Source organism: Cyprinus carpio, chromosome B12, assembly GCF_018340385.1.
Source record: "Cyprinus carpio isolate SPL01 chromosome B12, ASM1834038v1, whole genome shotgun sequence".
Taxonomy (NCBI): domain Eukaryota; kingdom Metazoa; phylum Chordata; class Actinopteri; order Cypriniformes; family Cyprinidae; genus Cyprinus; species Cyprinus carpio.
In genome coordinates, this window is record NC_056608.1 from 21,691,556 (window position 1) to 21,706,963 (window position 15,408).

The window sequence follows — 15,408 nt, forward strand, 5'->3', positions numbered from 1 at the left end:
GCTTGACCTCACTTTTCTCCAATTCTTCGTCTGATGCAAAAAACCCTCATTACTGGTTGAAGGTGAACCATACAGTATGCTGTTGTAATGCACTTTTTTCTCTCTCAAAGTAGGTTTCACGCATTTTCCAGACATTCGTTAGAAAACTGTTCATTTTCTCAAGGGCTTCTCATGGATACTACATAATTAGATGGAAGAGATGGAAATATACCTTACATACTTTAGATGCAGTCTCGCTATAGGATGACTCAACATATAAATTGTGCATTGTGGTGTAATTTTTTACCATTAATTAGCATGAAGAGAATAGAGGCAGGACCAGCATGTTATAGTGTGTAAGCATCCAATTATGAGACTTGTGTCTTGAGTTTTTGTAGTCTTATTTTTATCCACAGAAGCAGCACCACAGCAGGGTTCTGGAAGTAAAATCACATTAATTTCCTCCCTAGAAAAAAGTATTTTTAAGAATAATGTAGAAACCTTTTAAGAATCTGAGCTCTGAGATTAAGCAATGGTGAGGTTTGTGATTGTTTTGTTATTATGTTGTTTGTGAATTGTTTGTTTTAGCTACACTGTTTATTTATTTATTTATTTATTTTCGTTTGTTTGTTTGTTTTGTTTTGTTTCATGTATGTATTTTATGGTAAATGTTTATTTAATTTATGCATTTCTTATCAAATATTTATTTATATTATTTTATTAATATATAGTGTAAAATTAAATATATTTAACAATAATTTTATGTTTATTTTTTTTTTGATTTTTTTATTTATTATTTATTTATATTATTTATATATATATGTGTGATGTGTGTGTGTGTGATTAATATATAGTGTAAAATTAAATATATTTAACAATACTGATATGAAGTAAATTATTTTTTTTTTATTTTGTGTTTTTGTGTGTTTTTTATAATTATGTATTTTAATTTATTTCGTATGGATATTTTTTATTATTTTTTTATTTTCAATCAAAGTTTTTTTTTTTTTTTTTAAATCACAGAAATAGTATGGAACAATCGTTGCACTCTTTTTGTTGGAGTTTTTTTTTGGCTGTTTTTGGGGTCTGACAGCCATATTGAAATCTTCCAGTGTAGCTCAATATGGCTTGTTCAGAGGCACAGCCGGATAGAGGCATCATGATAGCTATGCTTCAAAAATATCATCCAACCAATCGAACAAACCTCCATGCAGGCTTTTGTGTGTGTCTGCAGAGAATTACCAGGTGTTTGTCCCAGAGTCGGCACAGGTGGGGAAACCAGTGGGGAAGATCAAAGCTAACGATGATGACATCGGAATCAATGCAGAGATCAAATACAGCATCCTGAACCCCGAGGGGGCCGGAATGTTCTCCATCTCCACAGACAAAGACACTAGAGAGGGTGTGATCATGCTGAGAAAGGTATTGCTGTCATTTCTATTGGTATTTGCCAAGGCAAGCATCACTACTATTTTTGCTCATTCTAGGGTTAGAGGCTTTCCTGAACTCTTAATAATAAGCGGCTGGTTCTTCAACTATGGGTACTTTTGATCCTGTGAACTTTTATTTTATTTTATATGAAACTGCCTACTCGGTGATATCTAATCTTTTAGTATTAGGTGGCTTCTTATTTAATTTTTTTTACTTTTGTATAAAAAAGAAAGAAACATGTTTTATCTGTTAATATATCTAAACATCTGTTAGTTTAATAAAAATTGCACCTGGGAAATAAAATGTCCTGTAGTACAAATAACAAACTATTAAATTTTAGGTCTTAACTTGTCATTTGTTATTGTGCTGATGCTGCAGATATGAATGATGTCTCAAATGTTGTGGTTTATTATGGAGAGGTGTGCTATTACTTTTCTAAGTAATCAAACTTTCACTGGGTGTGTGATAAAATGGGCCAAAAAATCCCAGACTTGCACTGGAAGAGGACTTGAGCTGTATCTGGGGAGTAGAACATCTTCCTTGTATTATTATTATTGCAGTGAATATCTCAGAAGACTTTAACACTTGATTTATCATGTAGAGATGACAAACAATACAAAAACAAATTATACAAAAGTATTGGCGAAAAAGCTTCAGTCGTGCACAAAGCCTCATTAACAGGTTCACAACTCTGAATAACCCCTGATTGTAAAAAGGGTTTTCAGTTTTTCACACTTTTCACTCGAGTGTTTCTTGCAGACCATCAACAAAAGAACAAAACAGTATGGCATAGTTATCCAAGTCAAGATGTTGTCCAAATAGTGTAATATCTGAATCTTCTCACACTGAAATCACTGACAGATATATAATCTGTCCAGCAAGACTGGGTCAAGCAGGCGTCTGGTGCTCTTCGGGGCTCAGATGCTCATCAATGGTCTCTTTTCTGTATTCTGAGCTTCTTCAATTCCCCACTCAGGCCCGGGGGTCAGGAAAGCTGTGAATTCAGTGAATACTGAGTTTTCCAAAAGCCAGTCTTGTAAATAAATGCCTGCCAGATCTGTCTGGTGAGATGGCTGTGAAGGTCGGGCAGGTTTCATGGCATTTACAGACGCAAACCCATCTAGAGAGCGATTTAACTTCTGCGCTCTGGAAGCAAAAAAGACTGACCTCAGAATAATCTCAGCTCGTAACGTGTACTTGAAACCACTAGAAGCCACAGAGAAAGTGGCTAAAACTTGAGGTAGTAACGTGTACTATATTTTGCTCATCAAGGCTGCATTCATTTGATCAAAAATAGGAAAAAAGAAAAAGAAAAGAAAAAAAAAACGTAATAGTGTGTACATCAGGCATTACTCCAGTCTTCAGTGTCATGTGATATTTCAGAAATCATTCTGATTTATTATTAATATGCTGATTTATTATCAATGTTGAAAACAAATTAGCTGCATATTTTATTTATTTATTATTTTTTATTTCTTTGGAACCTGTGAATTTTTTTTTTAGGATTCTTTTATGAATAAAGACTTTCCAATAATAATTTAAATGAGAGGTTTTTTTTTTTTTAGTTTTCATTTTAATTTAATTTTTATTTAATTTAGTAATATGATATGATGAAATGAAAATTGGAAATGAGCTGAAATAAAAACTTTAAATTTTTTTTAATAATGTACTACATTTATTTTGTAATTTTTTTTAAGGTTTTAGTTAACAGATTGATTTGTGATCCTATCATGTATGTTTGTTGCAGTGTTATTTCGGTATAATTGTTATAGCCTATATTTTTTTCATAGTTTTTGTTAATATTTTGAATTAGATTTTATTTTTAGATTTGCTGATGTTTTTAGTTTTAGTTAAAGATAATAACCCTCATTTGTAATTAGTTAATTTTCCTGTTTTCTCTAGCCACTGAACTATGAGAAGAAGAAGCAGTACAGTCTCCACATCTCTGCAGAGAACACACACCTGGATCCACGCTTCTCCTATCTGGGCTCGTTCAAAGACGACGCCACGCTCAAGATCACAGTCGGAGACGTAGATGAGCCACCCGTTTTCTCAATGGATTATTACATTATGGAGGTGTACGAGAACGCCAAGGTAGGAACTGAAGTGGGAGCCGTCACAGCGAGAGACCCAGACAGCAAAAACAGTCCTGTCAGGTGAGAATAATGTTTTTTTATATATATATTTCATTTTATTTTAATATTTGTGGCTATTTGAGTAATTCATAGCAAGTCACCTGCAATACACCCACAAAACTTGAATTTGCACTAGCAAATCATTATTGCTTATATAAGATTTTATTCAATCATGGTGTGTATGCATAAATGCAATGCTATAGCAAAATAATCTGACATTATTTGTCCCTCTGTCTCCCCCGTGTCCTCCCATTTCTCACATCTCTCTGTAAAGGTCAAATTTAATAGGATGACATTGAGGCGATATGACATACAAGAATCTTTTACTGCTTTGACTCTCTCTCTTGCTCTGTCCATGGAGGATATTGTTAATTAGAGTAGTTAAGGCACCCCATGTTAGCATGGTAGTGAAACACTGCTGCTAAAGTCTCAAATGCCTCCACACACTCTAATGAAAGAGAGGTGTGAGCAGGCCAGCTGATAAAAACATCATTGCTTTAGTGCTGATATCATGCTGCTTGCCAGAGATGCCGATGGAGAGGATTCAGATTAACTGCAATTCCTGTTTCATCACACCTGGAACACACAGCATAACTGATGCCTCATTCAGTCAGTCATTCATTCAGTCAGTTTTTTCTTTCTTTTAGTTTATATTAGGGCTGTCAGTTTAACACGTAAACAATTATATAGTCATGAAATATTAAGCCAAAAAACATTCTAACACAGTTAATGCACTGGCCCTTCCCCTTAGACCTGTAGGTCATCTCACAGTTCATACAGTTGTCTGTTGACAAATATGATGCAGGACAAAAACTCCATAAATGCAGTTATACTCCCAAAATTCAAGATAATGGGGCAAAAAAAAAAAATTCCCCTGTATGAGTTTTTGTCTCATAGCCTATTTATATCATATGATAAGCGATATCACAGCTGTATCACATGAGTGACATTTTGTCACGAATATCCCAAATTTAAATGTGATTTTATACAGCAGTTCAGTAAAAGTAGTTAATATTGTGTTATATTTTAAACACAATTCTGTCTGTTTTGCTTGATTTTGCAAAGAAAATATTACCTTTAAAGCCACCGCAGAACTGTTGTGCTTCTGTGAGCAGCACAGCGGTGTTTAGTTTCTGAATGAATCAGCAGTTTGAACGAATGTACAGAGCCCCGCACATGACATGCAAGAAAAAATAAATAAATTGTGCGCACGATTTACTAATTTGTTCCCTCAATGTACTAAAACGTGCACACGATTACTATTGTGTTCCCTCGATTTGCTACAGTAAATCGTGCGCACGATTTAGCAAATCGAGGGAACGCAATAGTAATCCTGTGCACGTTTTAGTACATTGAGGAAACGAATTAGTAAATCGTGTGCACAATTTATAAATTGAGTGAACGAAATAGTAAATTGAGGGAACGCAATAGTAATCGTGCACGTTTTAGTACATTGAGGGAACGAATTAGTAAATCGTGTGCACGATTTAGCCTACTATTTTTTCCTGCATGCCATGGGCTCCGTACGAATGAGTAAATGAATGACGTAAAAAAAAAAAAAAATTACCTCCACCTGCTGGCAGTTTTAGTTTCTTATTTAAAGTATCATTTCACAAAAAGAAAAATAATAATAAAAAATAAAAAGACTGAAAAAGAACTCTTGGTAACTAAGCTATTTTGGACTTTCATTGTATGAACAAAAAATGTTGAGATGCTTCTCAAATGATCTTTTTTTATGTTCCATAGTTTATGTTAGGCCATTGTAGTCTAAACTTTTATGTGTAATAAATTTTATGTTAATAAATAACCTATTAAAAAAGCAGTCCAGTCTAGAAATGGCACAAAGGTGATTATTAAAATGTTGCATGCTGTACTTGACAGATCAATGTTTTAAATATATGTAGTTATGCAAATATGCAATATGCATTAACCCTGGGTTTAGAAACACACAATGAGAAGTATGTAAATCTGACTGCCCAGAATTAATTACTGACTAGTGATAATGTATGAAGAGTGTGAAATAAAACACCAAGGTAATGTATGTTAAGTGTGAAAAGTCCATAAGAATCATTCTATGTATAAATAAAAGTTTAGTAAACACAAGATAATGAGGATTCTCAATATGAAAGGCAATGTTGTGCACATCGTAGTCTGCAGAACATGGAGAAAATAACATTTGGATGACATGCAAGCAAACAACGGGAATGAAAAATAAAATGTCAGAATGTTCCTTTCTCTGGCAGTAAAAGGCATACAGTGTAAAATCCTCATTGTTATTTCTCTCTCAAGTCTCATGCAGTCAAGGACGGTGCACATTTTCTTGTGGTAATGAGATATGACCTGCATGGTTTATTAGCATCTCTCTGTACTGGTGGTTTGAGGACGTGAGTTTTCAAGCCATCTTTGAATGAACCTTCACAGTCCATGCGTGACGGAGAGGACGTAACTCTAGCCTGCATGCAAATGCTGCAAATCTCATTGGTTAATGTGAGATCCTCGGTTTCACGTGAATGTTTTTTTACATCAGCATTTATCATTGCTATAAATAAATAATTAAAATACATAAGAGAAAACAAGAGAAAAGTCTCATAAATAATCCCTGGCTTCTTTTTTTAGTCTGTGTTGATGGATAACACATTTAAACTTTTTTTTTTTCAGTCCATTTATTGCATTTCTGTTCCCCCGATTTTAATATGCACTTCCCATAAAAATAAAAAAAAACAGCATTTAATTTCCATAGAAGAATTTATACTGCAGCATTAGCATAAAAATAAAATGGCATAGAAGTTTGAGAATCAGCATTAGCGTTACGGAAAAATAAGCAAGGTCACTGTTATCTCCTTAGTTTTGTTCTTAACTGTTATAATGATGCATCTGATCATTATCATATTTCATGTAAGGCATTTGTCTCATGAGACGTTGCAGGGAAAATGTTTTTTAAAGGCATATTCTTCACAATAGACACCCTGGTGTTGCATTAACAGGATTTCGGGATGAGCTTTTGTGTTTTGCTGAGAAGATTTTTGTGTTTCCTGTATTTCTCCCTAGTTAACCTGATGAAAGCTACCAAAAACAGAAATAATTTTTAGAGTGCTTATGCACTTATGCATAAGATGGAATTAGGCAAGTAGAAGGAATTTGGATGGCGTATTAATATATATATTTTAAATCGATTTTTTTTTTTTTTACTTATTTTCCCAATCAAAATATATGGCTTTTTTTTTTTTTTTCAACTAATATTAATTGGGAAATATGTTTTGGCATCTACTAGCTAACCCAACCATGCTAACCAGTAAACCTTGACCCCTTTGCCACAAAACCAAAACAGCAGAACCACGACTAACTATCCAGAACCAAAACTCAAATCTTATGGTTACATAAAATGTTAACTCTAATTTTGGCTGCCTTGCACACTTTCTTTTAGGAAATGCAAATGTGTTTTAATTTCAGGTTCATGCTTGGAAAGAGAATCTGACAGTCTTTTTGAGCGTCTCTACCAAGCATGTCACTTTGGATTTGTTAATTATGTCCAACTAATGCTTCTCTGCTGCAATCTTTCTCCTTGCACTTTCTTTCTTTCTTTCTTTCTTTCTTTCTTTCTTTCTTTCTTTCTTTCTTTCTTTCTTTCTTTCTTTCTTTCCAGGTTTCACGACCCAGTCATGTATAGCAATACAAGCTATAGGATAATTATGCACATCCCAGATGTCTTTGTTCTGCCATGATATAGAGGGGTGAAAGATGGAAAGGTTCATGCAGTATTCATGCTCTCTCTTCTATATTTAGGTATTTCATAGAGCGGAGAGAAGACAAAGAGGTGTATTTCGATATCGAATCCATCAGCGGAGTCATTAGAACCACTCAGCTCCTGGACCGCGAGGATACGCCCTGGCACAACATCACTGTCATGGCAACAGAGGAAGGTGGGTACCAGAAACCATGCTGGTTGAGCTTTAATAACTCGCAAATTAGTTTGCCAAGTCTCGGAAATAAACGGCTTGTGCACTCACGAGAAATGGACTGCCATTCGGTTCTCTCTTTGAAAATCGCTTGCCCTCCCACTGCTGTGAGAGCAATTCTGCAGGCCTGTTAATAGTCAAAGATCGCACCTCTAATCACATAAGGAATAGATAGCCCAGAAATGAAAACTGTGGTTATTTACTTGTTTTGTTTTTTTCCAAGCAATTAAAATAAATAGAGCCAAAAGCTTTCAAGCTTCAAAATGGATCCAGAAGCACTGTAAAATATCATTAATGTCATCTAAATGGCTTGTGTGCTATATTCTGCAGCTATACAGTCTCAATATAGTTGTAGATGTTGTTTCCTCAAAATCTTCCCCTCCAGTGAGCTGGTAATTGCTGTATCCAGATCATTGCTTGTTGAATTTGAGAACTAGTTCAGTTTTGTTTTTTGAACCAGATTCACTGAAAGATGCAACTTAAAAGAATGATTCATTCAAAGACTGTGGACATTGCTACTATTTTGAGCATGCTAGATGGGAAGATTTAAAGCCCCTCCTGTGGTCAAAATATTTTTTTAATGTTGTTAACATGTCTAGTTTGTGTTTTTAATATGCTAGAAGACAAACAATGTACAAATTCATCAGTCAACACCATTGCTGAACATTTGCTCCTTGAAACTGAAACAATGTGCAAATTCATCAGTCAACACCATTCCTATTTCCCAAGTAGGAAATAAATTCCCCTTCTGTCAACATGTGGGGGGGGGGCTTTGCATATCATTAGTAAACAGGAGCATGGTTTGTGTAACAACATTATTAGTTGTTTAATAGTGCATCCAAGCCAATGGTTAATTATATCATGTCTGACAAATAGAAAATCAAGTGCATCACCATTCTGATATGTGGACTTCCTCTTCTTCATCATCTATCAGTTTCTGGTTCTAACAGTCCATTCACTGTGGATTCCTCATGCAAAGCTCATAATATAATTTCAGAACATGTGCAATATAGCTCACAACTTTATTCTGTTATGGAGCTTTTATGGAAAATAGCGATCAGCACAGTCTTCAAAGTCACATTTTGTGTTGGCAGAAGAAGGTACAAAATGAGGGTGAGGAAATGACAACAGCCTTGAAATTTTTGAGTGAAGTAGCCCTTTAACAAAGCCACTCATGCAAGAGAAACAGAGAAAGATTGGTTGTACAGTATATAATCTCCCAGATGATAAAAATCACAGGCGGTAATGTAAATGGAGTCATGTGACTCTCCTGCTGCAGATTTGATCAGAGTAATTACCCTTACACCCAGCACCAATGACACACATTCAGTCTTCTATATGATAATCATATTCCACATTTCCACATATCCAGCATGGGAATGAAAAATCACACATCGCTTTAATATCTGACTTATTTTCCCTAGACACCAATGAGATCAAATGGAGACTTTGTATAAGTCTGCTGCTTAGAGATATGCATTAATCTCCTGGAGAGCCCCAGAAGACATCTTAACTGTCTCAAACTGTGCTCAGATCTTTGTTCATCAACATCCAGCATCCAATTCATGTATGCATTCAGCAGATGCTTTAGTTTGCTGTGCTTTCAGGGTATATTTTATAACTACATTATCTGAGATATGTAACACTATACTATATACTATACTTTTTGTGAACAATTGTTTCATTTGTGTCTTTTGAATTTGATATTGAACATTTCTGAAAATCACAATCAAATCTGAGCTATGAAAGTGCAGTAAAATGTGTAAACACAAAACAAATATCCCTAAAGGTAAATACGCAAAATGACAGAACACTAAATCACATTTCTGATGTTTAGATGTGTCCGTGTTTAACATTGTTGTATGCAATCAAAGATACATTGAAGGGAGTCGATTATTTTTTATCTAATGGTGTGTTTGTTGCCATGGTGATGGCTTTGCCGTTAAAGGCTTCATTCTGAGAAATGTTCGTTTGTGGTCCTGCTGCGGGTGTGAATTCATGTTAGAGTGCTCGTTAGTGAGGATGACGAGGGAGAGGAACTCACTTGGCCTGGATGCTTATAAGACATTTTTGGGATGAAGAAGCTTTTAAACTATTAAATTATATTGCTGATGATGATTATATATAAATACAGTGATTAAAAGTCTGCCTATCTATCTATCTATCTATCTATCTATCTATTTTTATATTTTTGTGTTTATGTTTATATTTTATGTATCTATCTGTGCATGGTTTAGTAAAATGTACAAAAAAAGGTTGTTGTTTTTGTTGTTGTTGTTATTGTTGTTGTTTGTAAGATCAGTTAATTAATAAAAAAACTGTGATATATGAGTCTAAAAGATGCAAAGTAATTTCAAAAGACCCTAAATGAATGCAATTTGTCTTGTTAATTACTCAATGTGTAACTACACAGAATATTTTTAATGTCCTTCTTGCGGACCTGTTCTTAAATTATGAGCATTATAATGTCTTGTTAATTTCTGTGTTTTTGCATTTATAGTGTTTTGATTCAAATTAGGTTAATCAGTATGGGTCCGACTCACTGAGAATTGCTATTCGATGATTTAGCCAATTTGTAAACAAATTTGTCCGGATCCCACCCAGGGATCGAGGAGTGCATGCAAATTTACTTTTCTCTGAGAAATTACAGTTCTTTTGAGACAGACTTGATAGAAATTTGCATAACCTGTGTTTGCTAATCAGGAATTAATTGGTTATTGCCATGCTATCTTTTTTATGTAATTTGATATTCAGCAAAACTATATTCCAGTTCACTAATGTCCCAGTCCACACGGAACCTGTGGTTAACTATAGCTTAAAATCAATGAAAACAATGTGAAAAACCTTCTAAGAATTATGAGAAGTCATGCTTCTCGTGTGATATTTCCAAGGGATTTTTGTTGCTTAAGTACTTTAAATGCACCACAGATGGGTTTAATGTATAAATAAAGGGTTGGATCGATGAGATGGTGGGTTTATTAATGTTTTAATGGATAGATGAATTTCCATTACCATTATCTTCAGTGCACAAATGCTGCTTGATGTTCCTGAAGAACTTTTCTTGTTGATCGGATATTTTTTTTGATAATTTTTTTTTTTTTTTTTTCAGACAATCCCAGTCTTCAGAGCCACGTGCCTGTTACAGTGCAGGTCCTGGATGTGAACGACAATCCTCCAATGATCAACACAGAAGACGAGATCATCATCTGTGAAAGCACCAGGGCAGGACAGGCAAGTCCCGCAACGGTCAAACTGTTTCTCTGTCTTACATTCTCTCTGACACCTTTGTTCCCTGGCAGAGAAGGAGAGGGAGGCAGAACAGAACCTAACAGTTAAAGTACAGAAACGAACTGCTGTTTTTATCAGTTTACTTACTAATGAGCTTAATTCATATGCATGTAATGCATAAATATGTATTTTTGTTATTAAAAATGCAAGCAGTTACTGTATTAACAAATGTTAAGTTGGTCACCTGAAAGATTATAATACAGGTTTGATCAATATGGATTTATATATCAGCCTGCACAAAAAAATCCTTTACAAACTGCCACAGTTCCCTGCCATGAATGGTGTAGAGAAAAAAAGCGTGAATATTTAGAGGGGCTGAAATAGAAAAATGGAAGGGGGTTATAAGAATGCTAATCATCTCTCAATGAGAATAAAAATCTGATCAACAAAGCGTGACAGCTCTGACTCGCTAAAGCACACTCCTATTTTCCTACCCACACTTTTCCATTTAATTTTGAAATGCTGTTTTTCACCAGCAGCCCAAAGAAAGAGAGGGATGAGAGCGAGAGAAAATGAAGGACAGATGAGGTCAAGCCTATTTTAATATCCCCTGTGTTCCCAACATAAAACAGTACATCCAATTCCAGAAATTATCCACACTACATTACAGGAGTAGCACATTAAAGTGCTTCTGTGCACTTTGCATGTGTTTTAAGTGGAACGTGTACTTTCTGCACCACTAGAATCATCAAACTGACTTCAAAAATAAAGACCATTTTCAAACAGGTGTTGCAAACTCCTCCCCTGCCTGCCATTGGTTGAAAAAAATGTCAAGAGTCACATCATTTGTTGATCTGGTGTTGCTGAGTGGACTGGCTGAAGATTGAACTGGACATCACTAGATGAGACAAAACCAATAAAACCCATTACAAACATTTGATGCATTCAGTGGGGACATACTTACTGATTATAATGACTTATACTGTTGTTGTTGTTTTTTTTGTTTCGCGTTGTGTTGCATATCACGCTGCGTAAACATATGTCTGCATTTGTGATCAGAGAAACAATAAACAACAAGCCTACTCTACACTGCTCAAAACTCGCATTTGAATCATCATTGGCAAATTATTTAAATATAAAAAATGTACTTACAGGCTGAGTCAGAAACGCCAGAACTGCCCAACTTTATAGAAACAGCCTTGGTGCCACAGACGCATTGCAGGCTACTGGTTCAGGAAACAGTCCTCATCCTCCATAAAATGTATTTTGGACATATGAATATTTGGGTTAAGCTGTTCTGGAACAGTGTTGAAATACAATTTAACCACTGATTTCTAGTTGTGCCCTCTTTTGGAAGGCCAAACAAAGTAGTTTTGCTTTCACAATAAAACACACAGCGACTCCACAACATGGCGGTGGTGGCAACAGCGAGAATAAAAGTTATGCCTTCTTTCTTTGGGTGAACATTTGGGCAGCGTTATGCAAATCTTCCCACATCGTGATGTAGACATGTGGGGGCATGTTGGAATGAGACGTTTTAGGAGGGCGTGGACAACTCTTAAAATTTATAAAGAATATCTCTTTGGATTTGAGACTTTAGTTTTTGCAACTTTACAGATCTTCTTTATGCACCAAGAGCTTGTAACACTCCAATGAGAAAGGAAAAAATTAAATCACATCATATTATCCCTTTAAGATTGAATGAGAGAAAGTATTTTAACATAACTGTTTTAACTGTTCTTTGTAAGTTTGGTTTGATAAAGAAGGGAGAATTTAGGACTTTATAAGTTTGCTCAGATGTTAAAGCTGAAGCGTATGCAAGTATATGTTTACGTTCCTTCAGAAATCATTTTAATATGCTGATTTGCTGCACACTTACTATCAGTTATTATGATTCAGTGCTCAATTGTTGTTAATGGTTCTTATTATTTTCAGTGTTGAAAACAGTTTTTGGATCTTAATAGTTTTGTGAAAACCGATATATAATTTTCTGTTGTGATCTGTTGTAACACTATACATGTCTTTACTGTCACTTTTTATTAATTTAAAGCAGTCTTGCTAAATAAAAGTTTTATTTTCTTCTTTTTTAATCCTACTTTCTCCCAAACTTTACAAAAAATAAATAATAAATTAAACAGCAAAAACATTTTTTTTTCAATTTATCATGTATAAATGCATTTATCAGAAGTTACATTAAAATCATTTATAATGTTATCAAATATTTATTTTTCAAATGTACACATTTTTAAAAGTTTTTATCCATTAAAGAATCATGGAAAAAAAAATGATTTCAATGTAATTATAAGAAATGTTTTCTTTATATAATATTACATTATATAATAATATGTGATTAAAGGTGCAGTAGGAGATCTCGGAAAATGCTCAAATTAGCCTGATAGCACTGAAAGAGAATGTACCACCCTCCCTGCAATTGCTGTCCAAAGCCATTTCATAAAAAGAACATAATACCAACAGTCAAACATGGTGGTGGTAGTGTGATGGTCTGGGGCTGCTTTGCAGCTTCAGGACCTGGACGACTTGCCATAATTGATGGAACTATGAATTCTGTACTCTATCAGAAAATCCTGAAGGAGAATGTTTGTGACTGCCCCATAGACTGCCAAGTAAATAACACTGTCAATGTCCAGAAAAATATGAAAAGCATCGTCAGAATAGTCCATCTGCCGTCAGTGGTTCAACCGTAATGTTATGAAGTGACAAGAATACTTTTTGTACGCAAACAAAACAAAAATAATGACTTTATTCAACGATTTGTCTCCTCTGTATCTCTCTGCATTACTGTAGCACCATTTTGGAGAATATAAGCTGAGCGCAGGCAGTGTATGCTCTTCTGTGTCAGCCACGCCACAAGGTTACGATTTCTACGTGTATTTACACTTTGATTTGAAAGAAAACAGCACATCCTTGTGGTGCGGCTGACACAGAAGAGCGTATGCTGCCTGTGTTCAGCTCATATTCTCCAAAATGGCGCTACGGTGATGTGGAGAGACACAGATGAGACGAATTGTTGAATAGTAGTTTTTTTGTTGTTGTTGTTGATGTTGTTGCTTGTTTCTTCATAACATTACGGTTGGACCACTAATGGCAAATGGACTGTTCTGACAATGCTTTTCATACTTTTTTGGACCTTGACAGTGTAATTTACTTGGCAGTTTATGGAACAGTCACAAGCCTCCAGGTTTTCATCCAAAATATCTTAAATTGTGTTTCAAAGACGAATTAAGCTTTCACGGGTTTGGAACAACATGGAGGTAAATGATTAATGACAAAATTTTCATTTTGGGGTGTAGTAACCCTTAAAACAGTCCATGCATGCTCAACCCCTCCAATGTAATTGAATTAAAACAGTTCTGCAAATAATTGTGGACCAAAATTCCTCCACAGTGATGTGAAAGACTCAAGGCCAGTTATCACAAATGCTTGATTGCAGTTGTTGCTGCAAAGGATGGCACAACCAACTGCATTTGTATTTACTTGCATTATCTCTGTGTAATATTAAAATTAGTTTGATGATCTGAATCTTTTAAGTGACAAATATGCAAAAAAAATTTTAATTATTTTTATTTATTTTTTGTTTATTTAAATCATTGGTTTGTTTAATGAAGGTCTATTTTTTGAATAATGGTGGAATAATTGTTTTTTTTTTATTGATCCTATTTTGAAAAAATAAAATAAAATCAATCAATAATAACTTGATAATAATAAAATGTTACAGATATTGATATAACAACAGCACTATGATTCAAGAAACATTTCCAGTAATATACAAGCATTAACTTTAACAAATGGCATTGTGAATTTGTCAGTCTTTTGTAATGTCTGGTTTCACACAAGCGAAAGGCAATCCAGTTAAGTTCTCCTTCAGTCTGAACCTGGGTATTGCTCTTTGCAGGGAGTAGAGCACAAGGACGTGCAACTCATAATGGACCGCACTCAAGGAATCAAATGTCTGTTGGGTTTCCAAGACAACTCAGCCCGACAAACCAGCTGGTTTTAATGCACAAAGCACACAGAATCCTACAGCTGCTGAGATGCCAGCAGAGATTTCAGAAGAGAACGAGAGGGAGGTGGGGGAGGGAACAGAAAGAATCAAGCAAAACTATTTTCTGAGCTTTTAAACCCTCCTGAATTAAACTTTTATGTAGGATGGTGGGTCTTCCTCATGGGAAACTGGTTAATCCATATATACTGTACAATCCAGGCATCTTAACTACAGTAGGAAAAACTTTATCAGTCAAGCATCACCAGAGAGACCCAAAAGCTAAAGCAAAGCTAACAAAGTTCACTATAAAAAGAAAGTGTTTCTCATGTGTTTTTTTTTTTTTCTCTCTTTCTCTCTCTGTTGATGGCAGGTCATTCAGACAATCACGGCTGTGGATAAAGATGATTTTGCCAATGGAAAGGGATTCTCCTTCTCTTTTCCTGGAGGAGTTCCTGCCAACCCTAACTTTACAATAAAAGACAATGAAGGTATGGATGTAGGGTGCAAAAAACACATTTATTAACACATTTACAGTCAAGGAAAAACTTGAAATGTCAGGATGTTCATGATTAACAAGACTTTTTAAAATATATACTGTATTTATTTGAAGTGAACATGCATTTTTCTAGTTATTTTAACAGGTCTAAAATATTTCATCAGCTAGTTGTTCTTTGTG

General features: G+C 34.8%; 1 protein-coding gene across 1 annotated transcript in view; it reads left to right on the top strand.

Annotated features, from left to right (window-relative positions):
- Window positions 1-15,408, top strand: part of LOC109073915 (cadherin-18-like) — a 77,689-nt gene that overhangs the window by 43,668 nt on the left and 18,613 nt on the right. The window contains 5 exon segments of the mRNA XM_042735944.1: window positions 1,214-1,401; window positions 3,313-3,566; window positions 7,329-7,465; window positions 10,611-10,732; window positions 15,103-15,220. Coding sequence (XP_042591878.1) covers window positions 1,214-1,401; window positions 3,313-3,566; window positions 7,329-7,465; window positions 10,611-10,732; window positions 15,103-15,220 — 819 coding nt within the window.